Below are 17,826 nucleotides of genomic sequence, written 5' to 3' on the forward strand. Positions count from 1 at the left end.
TTTCTACCTGGATTATTGAGCATGCATCAGGAGTGCTCAGTTTAGTTTGTTGAACCCACCAGTACATCCTGCTTGGAAAAAAAAAAGCAGCTGTTTGAAATATTCTCTCTTTCCAATCGATCAATGGACTGCAGGCGTATTTTAAACTGACTTTAACCTTTTTATTGTTTTATAGCTCCTATCAGCTTAGTAAAAGCTGTCTGAGTTTCTCGTGAATTCAAAGTTTTTATTCACTACATCTTGACATGTACTATTTTAAGTCTCGTTGTTCAGTGGGATTAAACTTTACAACCTTAAAAGACCCGTTGAGCATCATGTCTCAATTGTCATAACTTTTTAAGCCATCGCAAACCCACTGACCCACCTCAAATATCTCCGGGTGCATGTGTCCGATGACGGGCTGAGCTCCGGCCTCCAAGATACGAGGAGGAACATTGGAAGGTCCCGGTCCAAACATGTAACGGTGTGGGACAACTAGGCGTTTTTTGAGGCATTCTGGTGGTGGTATGGAGACGAAGGACATGTTCTTTACAGAGTGCCGAGCAAAGAAAATTGACAAAGAGAAGTGGATGGAGGTGGTCAGTGACAAATCACACCCCTCTGTCGGACCACTCAGATGATGTCCCAGTGGTTTTTATCTGGCTTGTCCTCTGTCAACACCAGCTGCTCTGTGTGCTCAGTGAGCTCACATAACTTGGACTTTTTCCTTTTATATGATAAGACGTCACAAGCACGTCCCCAGAAGTTAATTATTAAAGAGTTACTCTCTGTGGTATCAGAATTAACTGTTAGTTTGATGAACTCTTCATGAAACAAGAAGACTGGATGCATTTTTAAATAACATCGACGTCTAAAGTAAAACTTTACAGCGTTATCAAGAGACACTCAGAAGGCACACGTAGCAAAAGTTCAAACGGAAAATAGTGAAAGATTTTATTTATTTATTTATTAACAATTGATTTATTGTTTTTGAATAATTTCTTCAACTTTAGTTTGAACTTTTATTTTGGTATTCAACCCTAAATCTATGTGCATGCAGCACTTTTAGGTTCTGAATTTTTTTAATTGTTTGATGAAGAAAAAATGGCTCAAACTAGATTGAAAGGTATTTAGAAACAAGTAAAACACAAAACTCTGCAAAAATACAGAGTGAAAGAGGAGCACTGAGTGTTTCTGCTGAACTATGAGGAAGAAGCTAAAACTAAAACAAGAAGAGCAGAGGTTAAGATGAGCAAAACACAAGCTAAAATGAGCTAAATGCAAGCTAAAATGAGCAAAACACAAGCTAAAATGAGCAAAACACAAGCTAAAATTTGCAAAACACAAGCTAAAATGAGCTAAACAGATCTAAAATAATCATAAAGTTGGTAAAGTTAATAAAACAGAAGCTTAAAGTAGCAAAACAGATGTTGAAGTTAAAATGACCAAAACCATTGACTAACTTTGCAAGAAAGATGTTTGAGCTAGCAGGGTGATCCTAAACTTAGCACACAAGTATTAAAAATTAGTAAAAGCTTTAAGTAGCCCAACAAAAGTCAAAGATAGCTTAAAAATAGCTGAAAGCTAAAAAGACATAGCCAAACAGTAAGTAAAAGGTAAAATTAGCAATAAAGCTAAACAGTAAAACAGTAGTTAAAAACTAAAAGTAGGTAAAAGATATTTAAAAGATAAAAGGAGAAAAATGAGAGTTGAAAGCTGATAAGTGGCAAAATGATAGCTAAAATGTAGAAGTAGCCGAAGGTCAACTAAACGTTGCAAAATATTAGTTAAAAGCTAAAGGCAGCATAAGAAGACAAAACAGAGCCTGTGTGCTGTAGCAGATTTCAAGGAGATCAAAGTTTTTGACAGAGTTGAAGCCATCAACGTACTTCCATTGGGAAATACGTTTAAATTGTTATTTCTTTTTTATTATTATAAAAATTACAAAAAACCCCAAAACTATTCCTAACTGAGCTAAACATTAATAACTGAATGCTTAAAATCAGCAAAGACAGTTTAGGTCCAAATAATGCGCTGAAGAAACTCTAAATAGGAAAACTGCTGACTCAGCAATCACTCAGTTCCATTTATTAAATGTTCCACACTTGGCATATTTTCAAGTGTTTTATTGTTACGGGCTGGACTTGTCCTTCTGGCAGATGAGCAGATGTTTCCCCAGAGGCTCGGGGCAGAAACAGCCGTCTCTGTACACCAAGCGTCCCGTCAAGATGGTTGCTCGCACCACTCCCTGCAGCGTGAAGCCAAGGTAAGGAGTCAGCTGAAAACACACATTCAGTCAGTCACACAAACATCAGGGCATGATAAATTGATGTTACAACTCCAGATGTTTCTTCAGGATGGGATCTACCTTGTTTTTATGGCATATGCTTGCTTCTTCAATCTGTAAATGAATTTAAAATAAAAGTGAAACTACAGCTAATACAAGATTTGACACTTGACAAATAGTTTCTTAATGTCTTAGACAAACCTCAAACTCCCTCTCTGGGTCCCATATGACCAAGTCGGCGTCAAAGCCAGGGGCCAGGCTGCCCTTCTGGTTGCCCAGACTGCTCAGCTGGGCCGTTTTTGTGCTGAGGAGCCGAACCACGTCAGCTAGCTGAAAACCTCTCCTCCTGGCTGAACTCCAGAACAAAGGTAGGCCTGAAAAATTATGAGATAAGTAAACCACAGAGCTCACAGGGAAGTGACATGATACCAGTCAAGAGTTTTTGTTCCCCCATCACAGAATGAAGAGGTGGAATTAGAAATACTCTCTATCCGTCAGTTCATCCATGTTGTGTGGATGATAACGTTGGTGTGTGGAAACATCAAGACGTAAAAAAGATTCCTTTTGGAAATTGGGTTGCCAGATCAAAATCCAAGATGGCTGTCGTCATAAATGTAAACCTTGTGAGCTGATAACATGAAGTGCTAATGTGCAATGTGCTGACTTGTATTTCTGTGTGCCGCTGCATCCATAGGCGTAAAAAAAGATCATTTGAGAAAACTTCTAGTATTTATATTGCTTCAAAGTAGTTTTCTAAAATGATTGGGGTGGCCAAAGATTGATCTATGGTGGCCAAAGACACCACTGACCACCCCCTAACTCCTCCATTGCCCCTACTGTTGGATAAATTTGCTCCTTCCACTCGCCAGGATCCGTCACGCCTTGGAAGAGAAAAATAAAACTCCCTCTGCGCTCCTCCACAGTGTAACGCCTGCCCACTTGAATATCTTGCACTAAAAACATTTAGGTTTACTTCATTCTCTGTTCATTTCCAGTGCAGAAAGACACTCACCTCAAAAACTACAAACCTTCACAAATCCCTCAGAAACGTGAGGCTATTGGAGTAGCACTTGTTCATTTGTCAGTTTATAACGGTGATATAATCTAACCACTCTAAATAGACCTTTGACTGATCCAACTGGGGCAAGACTGAATGAATGTGTTAACATCCAAATATGGCCATCTGTTCATCGAAATTTACCCACCAAATGTATTTATCAAAAAGGTTTAATGAGGGACAAAAGTTAAAATAAATACACCCACTGTCTCTGTTAATTTATATTGAGACTTTTGGTTAAAAAAAAAAAAGTCCTTGTATTGCCTCAAAAAATCTTTAAGCTTCCATACATTACATTTTCAGATGACCATATTTACATATTTTTTAAACTTTCATGAAATAATTATTCGAGTTACATCTACAACTGATTAACTTTTGAAGTCAACCCAGTTTAAGATGGGCACCAAAGCTGTCCGATCTGAAAAAACACAAAATAGCTGTAAGTCAGTCCATTTTACAGACATTGATCTAAAACTTAGCGTCGTTGTGAACATTAACTGTTAGAGTCAACATTATTTGTCTGTTAGCAAAAGATCTCACACACCACTGAATTTTGATCAAACTCTCTAAGAATAATAATTGGATGGTCACCACAGCTAAAAAAAAATTCAACATTAGCAAACACAAAAATGGTTATAATTCAGACAGGTGAGCAGACATTTAACTAAAATTTGAAAATCAATCCCCTTTTCTTGCCTTTAATTAACTACTTGATTGATTTTTCAGATGTGGCCATGTGTGAACCTTCCCAGACTGATGGGTAGTAAAAGTTGCTTCTCAGTTGTTGATGTCTTATATTTTCAAACAATACCACTTCTCCAAAAATTTGTAATAATCTTAAGGTTTGTTGCTTTAACTATTTCCTGTATTGTTATTCTTTTAAATGACAAATTGCTTGGTTAATTTGTATCGTTTGAAAAGAAATCAGTTCAATATTGATTAGTCACAGTAGATGGTATGAGTGTAGTGAACCTGATCTGACCCTGATCTGACCCTGATGACCTCAAATCTATCAGATGGACAGAGACTGTTATTTCATTGATCTGAATACAGTTTGAGCCATCTGGTGACTTTCCTTCTTGAATTAATCAAGCAGAAAAGACAATTTTTATAATCATCACTGTTTTACAAATGTTTGATAATCAAATTGTGTTAGTTCACTCAATGCTTACAGGTTGAAGAGAACTACTCATTTTTATTTTACATAAACAGTAAGTAATGATTTTTATTCCTCATTCAAAGAAGAAATCAGGTTAATATGCATTTCTTGATTTTTCTGTCTGCAATGTAAGTATGTTAAAGGTCGGTTTTCGGTCAACTAAAATGTTTACCGAGAAAGATGTCATGTTTAAACTTTTTCAGAAGATTATAAGTGTGAGACTCCACGAAGTCTGAAGTCCTACAATAATCTTTCTGTTCGTTACTAAACAATCCTTGATTTTTAATAACATCTTACATCATACACCACACCTCTATTCCTGGTCCATCGACCAATCAAAAGCTCTCAAATGAACCGGAAATCGACCCATTTAAAATGTGGCAACTTCCCAGTTCATGCAGGAGTTAAGGAGATGAGAAGTTGAAGGAGTTGCAGGAAGCTGAGACGCTGAGTTGCTGGAGTTTGTTGGTTGCTGTGTTGCTGCACTCAGAAATGAGTTCAACTAGAGAGCGCACAGAGTGATGGAGTTAGAGCTCTTGGATGCAGACGCGTTCAGGATGATCCAGAGACGTTTTGGAATTATAATTTCTGTTTGAACACCACGCACGACTCTCGAAGGATTTCAGCTGCTCTCAACGGAGACGCTGAAAAGTCTGAAGGATTCTATATCGACATTGAGTCATCGTCAACCAGGTAACAGTTTCTTCTTCGACTAAAGTGTACCGGAAGCAAGCTGAGATCTGATGGAGCGTGCACGTTCTGGTCATAACAGATTAATTCCCTCACATATCTCTCTGTAAGAAAAATCTCCACTTCATCTTAAACTCTGCTTTCTCTTAAAATCAGTACAGATATTTTAGAAATATCTGAAGCAAAGTCTTCAATCACCGCCGCGTGATTGAAGCTCATTTTCTGTGAAACTTGTCTGTTATTATTTTCATATTTTGCCAAATTAATGTAAATGTTTGATGTTAAACTTTGATTCTGAAAATAAATGGCCGCATTCATTTTGATGGGTCAAAGATAAATAACGTCTCTCGTTACATTTCTGTTAAATTCAATGCACTACATTACACAGTCAGAAAGATGAGGAACTCGTGAATATTGTATGCATATATTATCTCATATATTGTCATACTACATGAGACAGTACCAAATTGTAAGGATGAAATCCCTCCCCAGGCCTGAGTGAAGTCGCCGCTGTCCAGTTTTTTAAGATCAGGGGTGCAAGGAGAGTGATCAGACACGACCATGTCAATCTGTCCAGCTTTCAGTGCAGACCATAACTGCTCCTACAGAAACAGGCGACACAATTAACAGTAAATAGATTCAACAAGTGCTGCCTCATTTTATTAGGAGAGAAAGTGGTGACGTGTGTATCTTTAACCACCATTCCAAAAAGGCTTGAGCGTTGTAAAAAAAAAAACCCCTAAATGTCATTAGAATGCAATGATTTGAAAACTCACATTTATTTTTTAATAGAATTTAGTAAAATACCAAATGCTGAAACCAGACACTAGGGAGCACAAGCCAGTGTCTCCCTTGTGCCCATCCCAAGTTCGGGTAAATAGTGAGGGTTGTGTCAGGAAGGGCATCTGAAGTAAAACACTTTTGCCAAAACTATTATGCAAGTTCATCTAAGCAACACCATACTGGATCAGTCGAGGGCCAGATTAACAAAGACCGTCAGCGCTGCTGTTGACAAACAGGGTGCAGACAGAAATTGTACTACTGTTAGTTGAAGATCACAAGGAGGGAAACGTGTCAGGAGACAGAGGACGAAGAGGAAAGTCAAGAATGTAGGACTGAGGGTTGCAACTCTAAATGTGGGGACAATGACAGGCAAAGGTTGGCTGTCATGATGCAGAGAAGGAAGGAAGATGTTTTATGTGTCCAAGAGACCAAGTGAAAGGGCAGCAAGGCCACAGCATTGAAGCAGGTTTCAAACTGTTTTACCATGGTGTGGATAGAAAGAGAAATGGAGTAGGGGTGGTCCTGATGGAGGAGTTGGAAAAGCATATAGTAGAGGTGCTCCAAAAGGAGCGGGACCTACAACCTGAAGGAGAGAGAGTAGTAGAGGTGAAAATAGTGTCAGATAGGGTGATGTGTCTGAAGGTAGAAGTAGAAGGTCTGATGCTAAATGTTGTCAGTGATTATGCTTCACAAGTTGGATGTGATGTGGAGGAGAAAGATACATTTTGGAAAGATCTGGATGAAGTGATAGAGAGCATTCCCAGGGAGGAGACAGTGGTGATTGGAGAAGACCTGAATGGACATGTTGGTGAAGGAAACAGAGGGAATGAGGAAGTGATGGGTAGGTTTGGTGTCAAGGAAAGAAACCAGGAAGGACAGATGGTGGTGGATTTTGACAAGAGAATGGAAATGGCTGTAGTCAATGCTTGTTTCCAAAAGAGGGAGGAACATAGAGTGGCCTATAAGAGTGGAGGAAGGAGTACGCAGGTTGACTACATTCTGTGTAGAAGAGGAAACCTGAGGGAGATTGGAGACTGTACGGTTGTGGCAGGGGAGAGCATGGTCATACAGCATTAGATGGTTGTGTGTAGAATGACTGTTATTGTGAAGAAGAGAAAAAGAGTAAAATCAGAGAAGAATACCAAATGGTAGAAGCTGGGAAAAGAAGAATGTTGTGAGAAATTCAGAGAGGAACGTTAAAGGCTCTGGGTGGTAAGAAACAGTTTCCAGATGAATGGGCTACTACAACAACAGTAATAGAAAGACAGGTAGGAAGGTACTTGGTGTGTCATCGGGACAGAGAATGGATGGTAAGGAAACCTGGTGGTGTCCTGATGCATGCTCAATAATCCAGGTAGAAAAATCCAAAAAAGTTCAATCTGGTCCTCTGGACCAAACGTGGTGGTGGAATAGTGAAGTGCAAAAAGCTATTCAAAGAAACAGGTTAGTCAAGAAATACGACAGTGAGAGGACTGGAGGAAGGAGACAGGAATATAAGGAGATGCAATGTAGAACCAAGAGTGAGGTAGCTAAGGCAACACAGAAGGTATATAGAAGGCTGGACACTAAAGAGGGCAAGAAGGATTTGTACCGATTGGAGAGACAGAAGGATCAGGCTGGAAAGAATGTGCAACATATTAGGCTTGTTAAAGATAAGAATGGTAATGTTCTAATAAGTGAGGAGAGTGTGATGGGAAGATGGAAGGAGTAATTTCAGGAGCTAATGAATGAAGAGAATGAAAAGGAAAGAGGAGTAGAGGCCATAGAAACTGTGGACCAGGAAGTGGGAAAGATTAGTGAGGGTGAAGTCCGGAATGCTCTGAAAAGAATGAAGAAGGGGAAGACAGTAGGACCTGATGACATACCAGTGGAGGTTTGGAAATGTCTTGGAGAGATGGCAGTGAGTTTTTTTTTAAAACTCAATCATTCAATGGCATTTTTGAAGGTGAGAAAATTTCTGAGGAATGGAAAAGAAGTGTGTTTGTGCCCATTTTAAAGAACAAGGGTGATGTACAGAGTTGTAGCAACTACAGAGGAATTAAGTTAATGAGTCAAACAATGAAAATCTGGAAGAGAGTTGTGGAAGCTAGATTTAAAAGAGAGGTGACTATTTGTGAGCAGCAATATGGTTTCATGCTGAGAAAGAGCACCACAGATACCATCTTTGCTTTTAGGATGCTGATGGAGAAGTACAGAGAGGGTCAGAAAGAAGTCCATTTTGTCTTTGTGGATTTAGAAAAAGCATATGACAGTGAGCTGAGGGAGGATATTTGGCATTGCATGAGAAAATCTGGAGTGGCAGAGAAGTATGTTAGACTGGTACAGGACATGTATGAGGACAGCAGGACAGTGGTGAGATGTGCTGTAGGAGTGACAGATAGCTTCAAGGTGGAGGTGGGAGTGCATCAAGGATCAGCTCCGAGCCTCTTCTTGTTTGTTCTGGTGATGGACCGACTAACAAATGAGGTCAGGCAGGAATCCCCATGGACTATGATGTTTGCAGATTATATTGTGATCTGTGGTGAGAACAGGGGGCAGGTGGAAGAGAACTTGAATAAGTGGATTTATGCACTTGAAAGAAGGGGAATGAAAGTCAGTCGTAATAAGACAGAGTACATGTGTGTGAATGAGAGGCAGGAGGTGGAACAGTGAGGCTACAAGGAGCAGAGGTCACAAAGGTGCAGGACTTCAAGTACTTGGGGTCCACTGTCCAGGAAAATGGGGAAAGTGGTAAAGAAATGAAGAAGAGAGTCCAGGCAGGATGGAGTGGATGGAGAAAAGTTTAAAGAGTGATTTGAGACAAAAGGGTGTCAGCAATGGTCAAAGGAAAAGTTTACAAGACAGTGGTGAGACCAGCTATGTTGTATGGTCTGGAGACAGAGACATGGACAAAAAGACAGGAGAAAGAACTGGAAGTGGCAGAAATTAAGATGTTGAGGTTCTCCTTAGGAGTGACAAGGATGGATAAGATTAGGAATGAGATCATCAGAGGTACAGCACAGGTTGAACAACTGGGAGAAAAGTTGGAGAGGCCAGACTGAGATGGTTTGGACATGACCAGAGGAGGGACAGTGGGTATACTGGTAGAAGGATGTTAGAAATGCAGCTGCCATGAAAAAGACAAAGAAGAAGGCCAAAGATGAGATATATGGATGCACCTAGAGAGGACATGGAGGTAGTTGGAGTGAGGACAGAGGATGCAGAGGACAGAGGAGTTGTAGGAGGATGACTCGCTGTGGCAACCCCTGAAGAGGGAAAAGACTAAAGAAGTAGAAGTGGACTAAATGCTGAAACTTCAAAAAAGAAAAGTAAAAATTTTATGAACAAATAGGATAATTTTGAATTTTATGGCAGATATACACATAACTAAAAGTACAGGACAATACAAGAGCAACAAAGAGCTGTAACCATCCATCCATCCATTATCTTTTACCCGCTTCTTCGTTTTTTTGGGTCACAGGGGTCGCTGATGCCCATGACCAGCCATCACTGTGCGAGAGGTGGGGGACACCCTGGACAGGTCTCCAGTCCATCACAGGGACACATAGAGACAAACAAGACAAACAACCATTCACTCTCTCACTCACACATAGAGACAATTTGGAGTTACCAATCAGACTAACATGCATGTAACCAAACAGATTAATTGGCAACAGGTCAGTACGGGGACTGGGTATTAAAAGAGCGTTTTAGACATATTTGCTCAGAAGTAAAAAATAGGCAAAGGTTCACCAGTCTGTGATAAATCTGTGTCTAAAAATAGTGGAACTTTTTCAGAATATTGCATATTTCAACCAGACAACATTAAACAACATACTTCATCCATTGCAACAACATAGCTTCATAGTAGAAGAGTCCAGGAGCTGGACTGACCTGCCTGCAGACCAGACCTCCCACCAAACTGAAAACAATCAATGCATCATGAAATAAATAAATTCAGCCAACAAGACCCAGGACTGTTCAACAGCTAGAATCCTTTATCAGACAAGAATGGGACCACATTCCCCTTTTAAAAACTCTAGCACTGTGTCTCCTCAGTTCCCAGATATTGTTAAAATAAGACGGGAAGTTTCACTGGCACCATGGTACTATCCCAAATTCTCTGATGTGTTGATGCTATTGAAAAACATATTTTTACTTAACAATTGTACAATTATTTGATATGTTCACTATGTTTTATTGTGCATTACATACAGGCTTATGGGATTTGAACTTCCTTGTGTTCTGTTTTTATTTATATTTTACTCAAAATCCCAACTTTTTAAGATTAGGGGGTTGTACATTGTACATTGCATTGGTCTATTTACCTGGTTGTTAAAGTCACGGATGGGGGGGCAGCATTTGAATTGTGTGGCCCCTGCAGGTATATTTTCTGCACACAGGCTGAGGTAATGATGGGTAGTCTCCACTGTCAGGGGGGCTCCAGCTTGCCGAGCTTCCTGGATCAGTTTCAGCGGCTTCGCAGAGGACAAGTGAACGATGTGGCATCGCACCCTGGAGAACAGGAAGGTTACTCTTGCTACAACAAACACGACTCACGTATTGATAGTATTATGGGATGTAATAACTAGTCTTCTCACTGGTACTGCAGACAGAGTTCTGTGACTGTGCGAATAGCTTCCATCTCCATGATATCAGGCCTGGAATGCAGAAAGGTTGAGTACTTGCAAGGGTCTGTCGTAAATAAAGGAGAGAAATTGTTTTAAAAAATGCCATAAAGCTAAACTCTTCTCATGTTTTTACTTTATTTAAAATATTTACTGTACATATCAACCTTTACGTCAATGTTGCAGTTTTTACCCCTAAAATTTAAGCAAAGACACTCAAAAATATTTGGTTTTGAAAGTAGTTTTCCAAAATTTTAAGGGTGACTGAACCCAATCCAGTCAAAGCTGAAAGTCCCAATAGTGGCACATTTTGGCCTAAAAAATGTTTTTAAATTCAGTTTACTAAGCCTAATATATTATTTAAAAACAACATATAATAAAATTTAACTGTTACCACCAGTCTCTGCTGTTGTTTGTTGAACATCCTTTTCTGCATGAAACTGGAGAAGACAAAAGGAAAAGTTGTCAGCACATGTAACACTAGATGTTTAATAATGAACTGACCAAGTGATGTCATTTAACTACAAAGTATAAAACTCTATTTTTTTTACCCAAACAATGATTTATACAATTCATATGTCAGTTATCAAAGTTTTTGTAAGGATCAACCAATTGGTGTGACAAGGATTATGGAACTAACAGTGTTTTTTATTTTTATTTTTATACATTTGAGAATTAGATTAAGTTGATGTGACACCAGGGCTGGTGAACAAACATGGCTATCCTTGTAGAATAATCTGAGATTGAGATTTGCTTCAAGCAGCCCAACCAGAAAATCAACCTCTGATATACAATATGTAGACAAAGCCAAAACAACACGACAGAGAAAATCCTCTTCCTGTTGGTGGTCATCATCAGCAGGACATCATCTGGACTCCACCAGCGATAACATGATAGAACAACTTAGAATATTTGTAGGAGTTATACATGCATGATAAAAACAATTATTATTATTTATATGTAAATTAATTAAAGGCTTAGTATTCTTTTCATTCAACCTTTATTTATACAGGTTAATCCCATTGAGCCTTGGGGACTCATTTACAAGAGAGACCTGGGGATTGAGAGATTCTTAGACATAATGCATAATGCATTGCCCACCATTTTTCGTGCCTGAGTTTTAGACTACGATCGTTTTATGTTGAGAAATTACAGAGATTATGTAAGATTTGTCACAATAACTGACTGGGCTGTAAGCATTTTTGTGTTGGCTAAAGCTGATCAGTTGTGGCACCATCTTGAATTAGATCACCTCTAAAAACTGTTATTTTGTAGATGTATGCACATCAATTGATTACTTTCTGAGAACTTGCATAAAATTTGTTTGATGGTTCATGAGATATTTTGCTAACAGACAGATATGACTGCCTTCCAGTGTTTTAAGCATTGTTGCAGAACATGTAGCACTCAGAGTTTATGTTGGGGATGGTGTTCAGCTACTACTGCACCGAAAATGTATTCATGTTTATCTGGCAACCCTGAAGCTGGGCTCAGCTGCATTTATTGTGCATTACATCCAAACTGGTGAATGCAGCAATGTTCCTTAGGACCTAGGATGTTGTTGGTTTGCTCCATCGTGCTGAAAAAGGGTGAGTAGCACAAAACACTCTGCTCGCTGCCATTTATCACAACTGTTGTTAGTGCAGGGAAATGTTTGACTGCAGCCGATGCTGTGAAAGGTTTTGCAGTAAACAAGTTACCAGCAAGACGCTTCCTGTGCCTTGTAGCTGCTTCATGGCCGTGTGCAGATCAGAGTCAGTCACGTGTGGAAACTCATCCACACCGCTATGGATGAGGAAACACTTGAAGCCAGCCACCCCGGCCTGGATCATGGGCTGCAGTTCATGCTGGGAGAAGACATGGATTGTTTGTTTGGTCAACTTCTAGTATAAACATACTGTACGTATATTAATGTTAATTTTATTAAACTTGGCCCAGTGTACCTGATTTCCAGGAACCACACCTCCCCAGAAAGCTACATCCACAAAACAGTTCCCTGTGGCTTCTTTCAGCTTCTCATGGAAATTCCTCAGAGTCGTGGTCGGAGGGATGCTGTTCCTGAAGGTGAAACCAAATGTTTCCTAAAAACTGTCCAACTGCAGTATTATTGTGTCATTTTTAAGATCGTCACTGACTGATGCTTTTGGAAAAGCAGACATCTTTTATGTTGTTGTTTTATACACATGGCATCAATGAAAATGTACATAGTTCACCAAATGCTCAATAATCCAGGGACAAATCCAGCAATCTGCAGTCTGGTCATCTGGACGGTTTCTTTTTTCTTTTGCTGAGACATTTCATCCTTCATCCGAAGGACTTCTTCAGTCTGAGGAGCCACAAACAACCTGGAGTCCCACAAATACTACACTCCCATAGTAGGAAAAACAAATTTGTGGGATGTATCAGCAAAAAAAAGAAACCGTCCAGATGACCTGACTGAACATTGCTGGATTTGTACCTGGATTACTGAGCATGAACTTTGGTGTTTTGAACCATTTTAGCATGACTGCCTCAGAGTCGTTGACGGGGAGAGGGTGGGCCCCTGACTGAACATTGTTACGTATGTACACTTGTTTCATTAGAATCTCTGAAAAGAAGTAAAAGCACATTCTGTGGATGTCTTTGCAGGGCCTTGATGAGGTCTACAGGGTGTTTAGGAACACATTATGAGTGAGAAAGGGTGACAGAACCAAACTGGTTTTGAGCATGTGAAAAACTTGTGTTGGGAGGTTGTGGTGGTGTGTTCAATGACCACAGACTATTTAAAGTCCAGATGACAAAGGTGGCTGGCCAAGTTGGCAGAGTTCACTGTTTCAAATCATCAGACAAATCATTAGCTCAGATTTAGTGACTAAACGAACTGACTGAGTGGTTGACATAAACAAAATCACGTTGATGATAAAATAAAATGTTAAAGGGGCGACCTGATGAGAGCAAATGGATGACATTTCTCAATCTCTAAGGCTTTTTTTTATCCCATCAATCACAACTCAGTTTTTGGTTTTTCTGACAGAAAATAGTCAGACCCTTTAGTTTTTTAACCTTCAACACGTTCTGACTTTTGAACCTTTATTTACTTGTATTTCCCAATCTGTTTGCCCTGCAGACAGCGGACTCTGACTGATCCTGGGGTTAAAAACTCACAGGGGCATGTCCACGATGGTCGTCACTCCACCTGCAGCGGCGGCCTTTGTGGCGGAGCAGAAACCCTCCCATGAGGTGCGTCCTGGCTCGTTCACGTGGACGTGACAATCCACAACACCTGGCATGACCACGCTGTCACCCACATCCAGCACCTGCGGTCACAGCGAGCTGTCAGGACAACTCCATCCACCCTCCAAAGCAAAAATACATCCTCAGGAGCACCGCATCAATTCACCTGCTCCTCTACATCACAGGAACTCAGAGCACCGACCACCAGCTTACCTCACAGCCAACATCCTGGGTAACGTTGTGTGAAGAGAGTATTTGCTGTATTTTTCCATCTTTTATGATGACGACCGCAGGACCCACTTCATCACCGACCAGTACTCGACTACTCTTAACTGCGCCAACATGTGAGCCGGGCTTCATGGCTGTTTTTACTGAACAGGTGAAATATACTCTGCACTCTGCTTTCAGTGTAACCAGTTCAGCAGCAGGAACTGAAGCGCCACCTCCCACTGAACCTGCTGATTTTACTGTAGGGCAACATGCAGAATCACAGGTCCAGTCCAGCAGGGTCAAAGGTCTTTCTTGTATGAAACGGGGAAAGGTTTTAGGCGTAGATCAAAGGCAGAGGCACTAACAGGACAGTTATCTAAAATGTTTATTGAAGTATTATTTCTTTAACAGTTAATCAGGTTTGTGCCTAACCACTGCGAAGTTTTTGACTACAACCTTGACCTGTAAATAACCAGTAAGGGAAAAAGGCACAATATGTAGTGGATCATTTAAATATCCATAGACATCTGAAAGACATGTTCTAATTTTCTAAAAATATTTTCTAAATAGTCAGTGAACGTCACTGATCCCTTGTTTTGTCTGCAAGGTGCTGCATGATCTGATAACAGAAAATAAATAACTTGAGCAGTGAGAACTTTCTCCTCTCCACAAGAGAGGAGCCTGAAAGTTCTGCCTCCTGTTCTACTTTTGGAAACTCTAGTAACCACTTGCTGGTGAAGATTCTCAGTCATCCAGGACATGATGAATTCAAAAAGCGTTCAATACAAAAACAACTGGACTTTATTTGTAACAGAAGACGTTTCGCTCCGAGGAGCTTTCTCAATTCAAAGAGCAGAGAGTGAGAGATTCAGGTTATAAGGCTGAGTGAGATAAGACACACACACACACACACACACATATGTAGATTGGCAGTTCACACCTAAACACCTTAACAGTAGGTCTTTGTTCATCTAATTCACAGACGAGGCCCCTCTGTTCCCATCAAGTGTGAAAACCGGCTGGGGATCTGTTTTAAAGTTGCATTATATGTTTTTGAAAGTGGAAATCTGAGTCCTCCTCCTCAGTTAAGAGACGGCTTTTCTCTTTTTACATACCACTAGTAACCACTAGTTTTTACATACAACTAGTAACCACTAGTTTTTACATACAACTAGTAACCACTAGTAAACCTGCAGTCTGGGAGCTTGTGCTTCCTAACAGAGTACTTCACTCTCAGACTGAAGGTTTACTTGTGGTTCCTAGAGTTTCCTAAAGCAGAATGGGAGGAAGATCTTTCAGTTATCAGGCTCCTCTCTTATGGAACCAAACTTCCAGTTTCTGTCCGTGAGGCTGACTCCTTCAGATTAGGCTTAAGTCTTTCCTTTTTGATAAATCCTATATTTCAGGTCAGCCTGGGTTTCCAGAGCTATCCCTGCTTAGACTGCTGGAGGACAAATTGACCACATCTCCTCACTCTGCTGCTGTCTTTACTTTCTCTATACCTGCTTGTAATTATTTTTCTTAACATGTTTTATTGTTGTCTTTCTTCCTATAGAAAGTTCATCTGGACCTGTCATTCTGTGTTTCTTTCTCCTTCCTGTCCTCTCAAACCCCAGGCAGTCGAAACAGATGTCTGCTTGTCCTGAGCCTGGTTCTGCTGGAGGTTTCTTCCTGTTAAAAAGGAGTTTTTTCTTTCCACTGTCTCCTTTGTTCTTGCTCAGGATAGGAGACTGTGATGAAGTGAATATTCAACACAATCTGCTGGTTTCCTTAGAGAACGTTTACTAATTGGCTTTTATAATGTACAAAGTACGTGTGAGAGTTCAGCCTTACCATACCACTTTATTTATAAAGCACTTAAACCAGCGACAAGGCCAACCAAAGTGCTGTACAGACAAAACAACAGGTAACACACAAAGCAATATACAAAATGAAGTAAATCAGACATATAGACATAAAAACGATGCAGATAATGACGACTAACCAGTGTGGAGCATACATGATCAAAACACAGATCATCTGGTGTTAAAAGCTACTGAATAGTAGTGAGTTTTTAACGGGTCTTGAAAACAGAGAGGGAGGGGGCCTGTCTGACAAGCAGAGGTAACTCGTTCCAAAGTCTTGGTCCTGCTACAGAGAAGGCCCTGTCACCTCTGCGCTTAAGACGAGTTCCTGGAACTGTGAGGATCAACTGGTCCGCTGATCACAGGGAACATGGGACATACGGTTGTAGCAGATCAGAGAGATGGGGGGGGGGGGGGGGGGGGGGGTAACTGTTCAGCGATTTGTAGCCATACATGAGTATTTTGAACTGGATTCGAAGGTGAACCGGTAACCAGTGCAGTGAGGCCAAAACTGGTGTAATGTGCACTCATTTGCCTGTACTGGTTAAAAATCGGGCTGCTGCATTCTGTACCAGTTGTAGTCGTGCAATGGAGGTCTGACTGATACCAAACAGGAGCGAATTGCAGTAATCAAGCCTAGATGTAATGAATGCATGTATTACTGTCTCCAGGTTATTTTTGGACAATATGGGCTTCAGTTTAGACAGCCTCCTCAGTTGGAAGAAGCATGATTTAACAATCATGTTTACATGTTACATTGTTAAGTTTCAGGGAAGGGTCCATTATCACTCCCAGATTAGTGACTCTTTGCTTTTCTGACAGGGGCAGAGCAGAGAGGTTGATACAGTGGTTTGTGTTCGTGTCGTTGGGAGGGAACAACATGACTTCAGACTTCTTTTCATTGAAACTTAAGAAGTTTAAAGCCATCCATCCATTTAAAGCCTTCTTCAGCTGCAGCGTTTCCAAGATGGCGTTTAACGAGCACACCTGTGACCCATTCCCCTGGTGAGGAGTCAAGCTGGTGTACTTATGGCTGCAGAGGAGCTCTACTCTCCGCTGGAGCATTTTGATGTCCATGCTCGAGGCTCTTTGGATCCTGATCTCCCTGACCAAGGCTGGCAACCTTATGGACCAGCTGCTTATTTGCCTGCCACGTCTTCTTCATCGTCTTCCTTCAAACTGGAACTCCTTCAGAGCATCTTCTCTACACCTTCCTACCAACTGTGAGGAAAGAAAATACATGAACCCATCTACCAGAGCGAAGAACCTGACCTCTCTCCTTACTCCCCAGGGTTCCAGAGTGCTCTTGCATACAAACCACTGTAAATAAATCACTGTTAATCTTTCTCCATCTTGGAGTCTGTCTCACTTCAGCTCATATTATCTGGGCTCCTTGTGATCATTACAGTATGTGAATGTGAACAGTGCCCTCAGGTGACTTGTGTTGTGACTTGGCGCTATATAAATAAACTGAATTGAATTGTTTGGAAAATATGGAACATTATGATCTTTAATGTTAGATTGAGTTTGCTTGTTGCGAGCTTTGTATGTTTTTAATAAAGCTTTTCAATAATAATCTGATTTGGACAGGGAGTCAGTGGAGAGAAGATAAAACTGGAGAAACATGATCTCTCCTTTTGAATCTCTAGCAGCAGCATTTTGGATCAACTGCAGACTTTTTAAATGTTTTTAAACACCCAGAAGAAGGATCAAGTCTAGAAGTGACAAATGTATGGAGCAGGTTTCCTGCATCATTTTGGGACAAGATGCCTCTAATTTTAGTGCACACAAAAAAATCCTGGATGAAGATATCATAAGTTATGCATAAATTAAACGGTTTATTTGCATTAGAATGCAACTCTGTGTACAAATCTGCAATAACTATACTCTGAATAACATTAATTAATGTAAAGAAACTTGGTGTTGTTTTTGAAGATGTGTCTTTTAACCCACATTAAAAATGTTACTGGGACGCTTTTTTTCCACCTGAGTTTTTA

General features: G+C 40.3%; 2 protein-coding genes across 2 annotated transcripts in view; both read right to left on the minus strand.

The window, feature by feature from the left end:
* agxta (alanine--glyoxylate and serine--pyruvate aminotransferase a) overlaps nucleotides 1–675 on the minus strand; it is a 5,710-nt gene extending 5,035 nt beyond the window's left edge. The window contains exon 1 of the mRNA XM_037675006.1: nucleotides 365–675. Within this exon, the coding sequence (XP_037530934.1) occupies nucleotides 365–523 (159 nt within the window). The 5' untranslated portion in view covers nucleotides 524–675. The remainder of the gene's footprint in view (nucleotides 1–364) is intronic.
* Nucleotides 676–2,063: 1,388 nt separating this feature from the next.
* zgc:103559 lies at nucleotides 2,064–14,146 on the minus strand. Its single transcript, XM_037675007.1, has 11 exons — nucleotides 13,989–14,146; nucleotides 13,707–13,858; nucleotides 12,506–12,620; nucleotides 12,263–12,409; nucleotides 10,957–11,002; nucleotides 10,536–10,629; nucleotides 10,263–10,449; nucleotides 5,636–5,774; nucleotides 2,468–2,640; nucleotides 2,348–2,380; nucleotides 2,064–2,257 (listed from the first exon to the last, which is right to left on the minus strand). Exons 1-11 carry the CDS (start codon nucleotides 14,133–14,135, stop codon nucleotides 2,111–2,113), a joined length of 1,380 nt encoding a protein of 459 aa, XP_037530935.1. The 5' UTR covers nucleotides 14,136–14,146; the 3' UTR covers nucleotides 2,064–2,110.
* Nucleotides 14,147–17,826: the final 3,680 nt, after the last annotated feature.

Source organism: Nematolebias whitei, chromosome 3 (genome assembly GCF_014905685.2).
Source record: "Nematolebias whitei isolate Nwh7 chromosome 3, NemWhi1, whole genome shotgun sequence".
Lineage (NCBI taxonomy): Eukaryota > Metazoa > Chordata > Actinopteri > Cyprinodontiformes > Rivulidae > Nematolebias > Nematolebias whitei.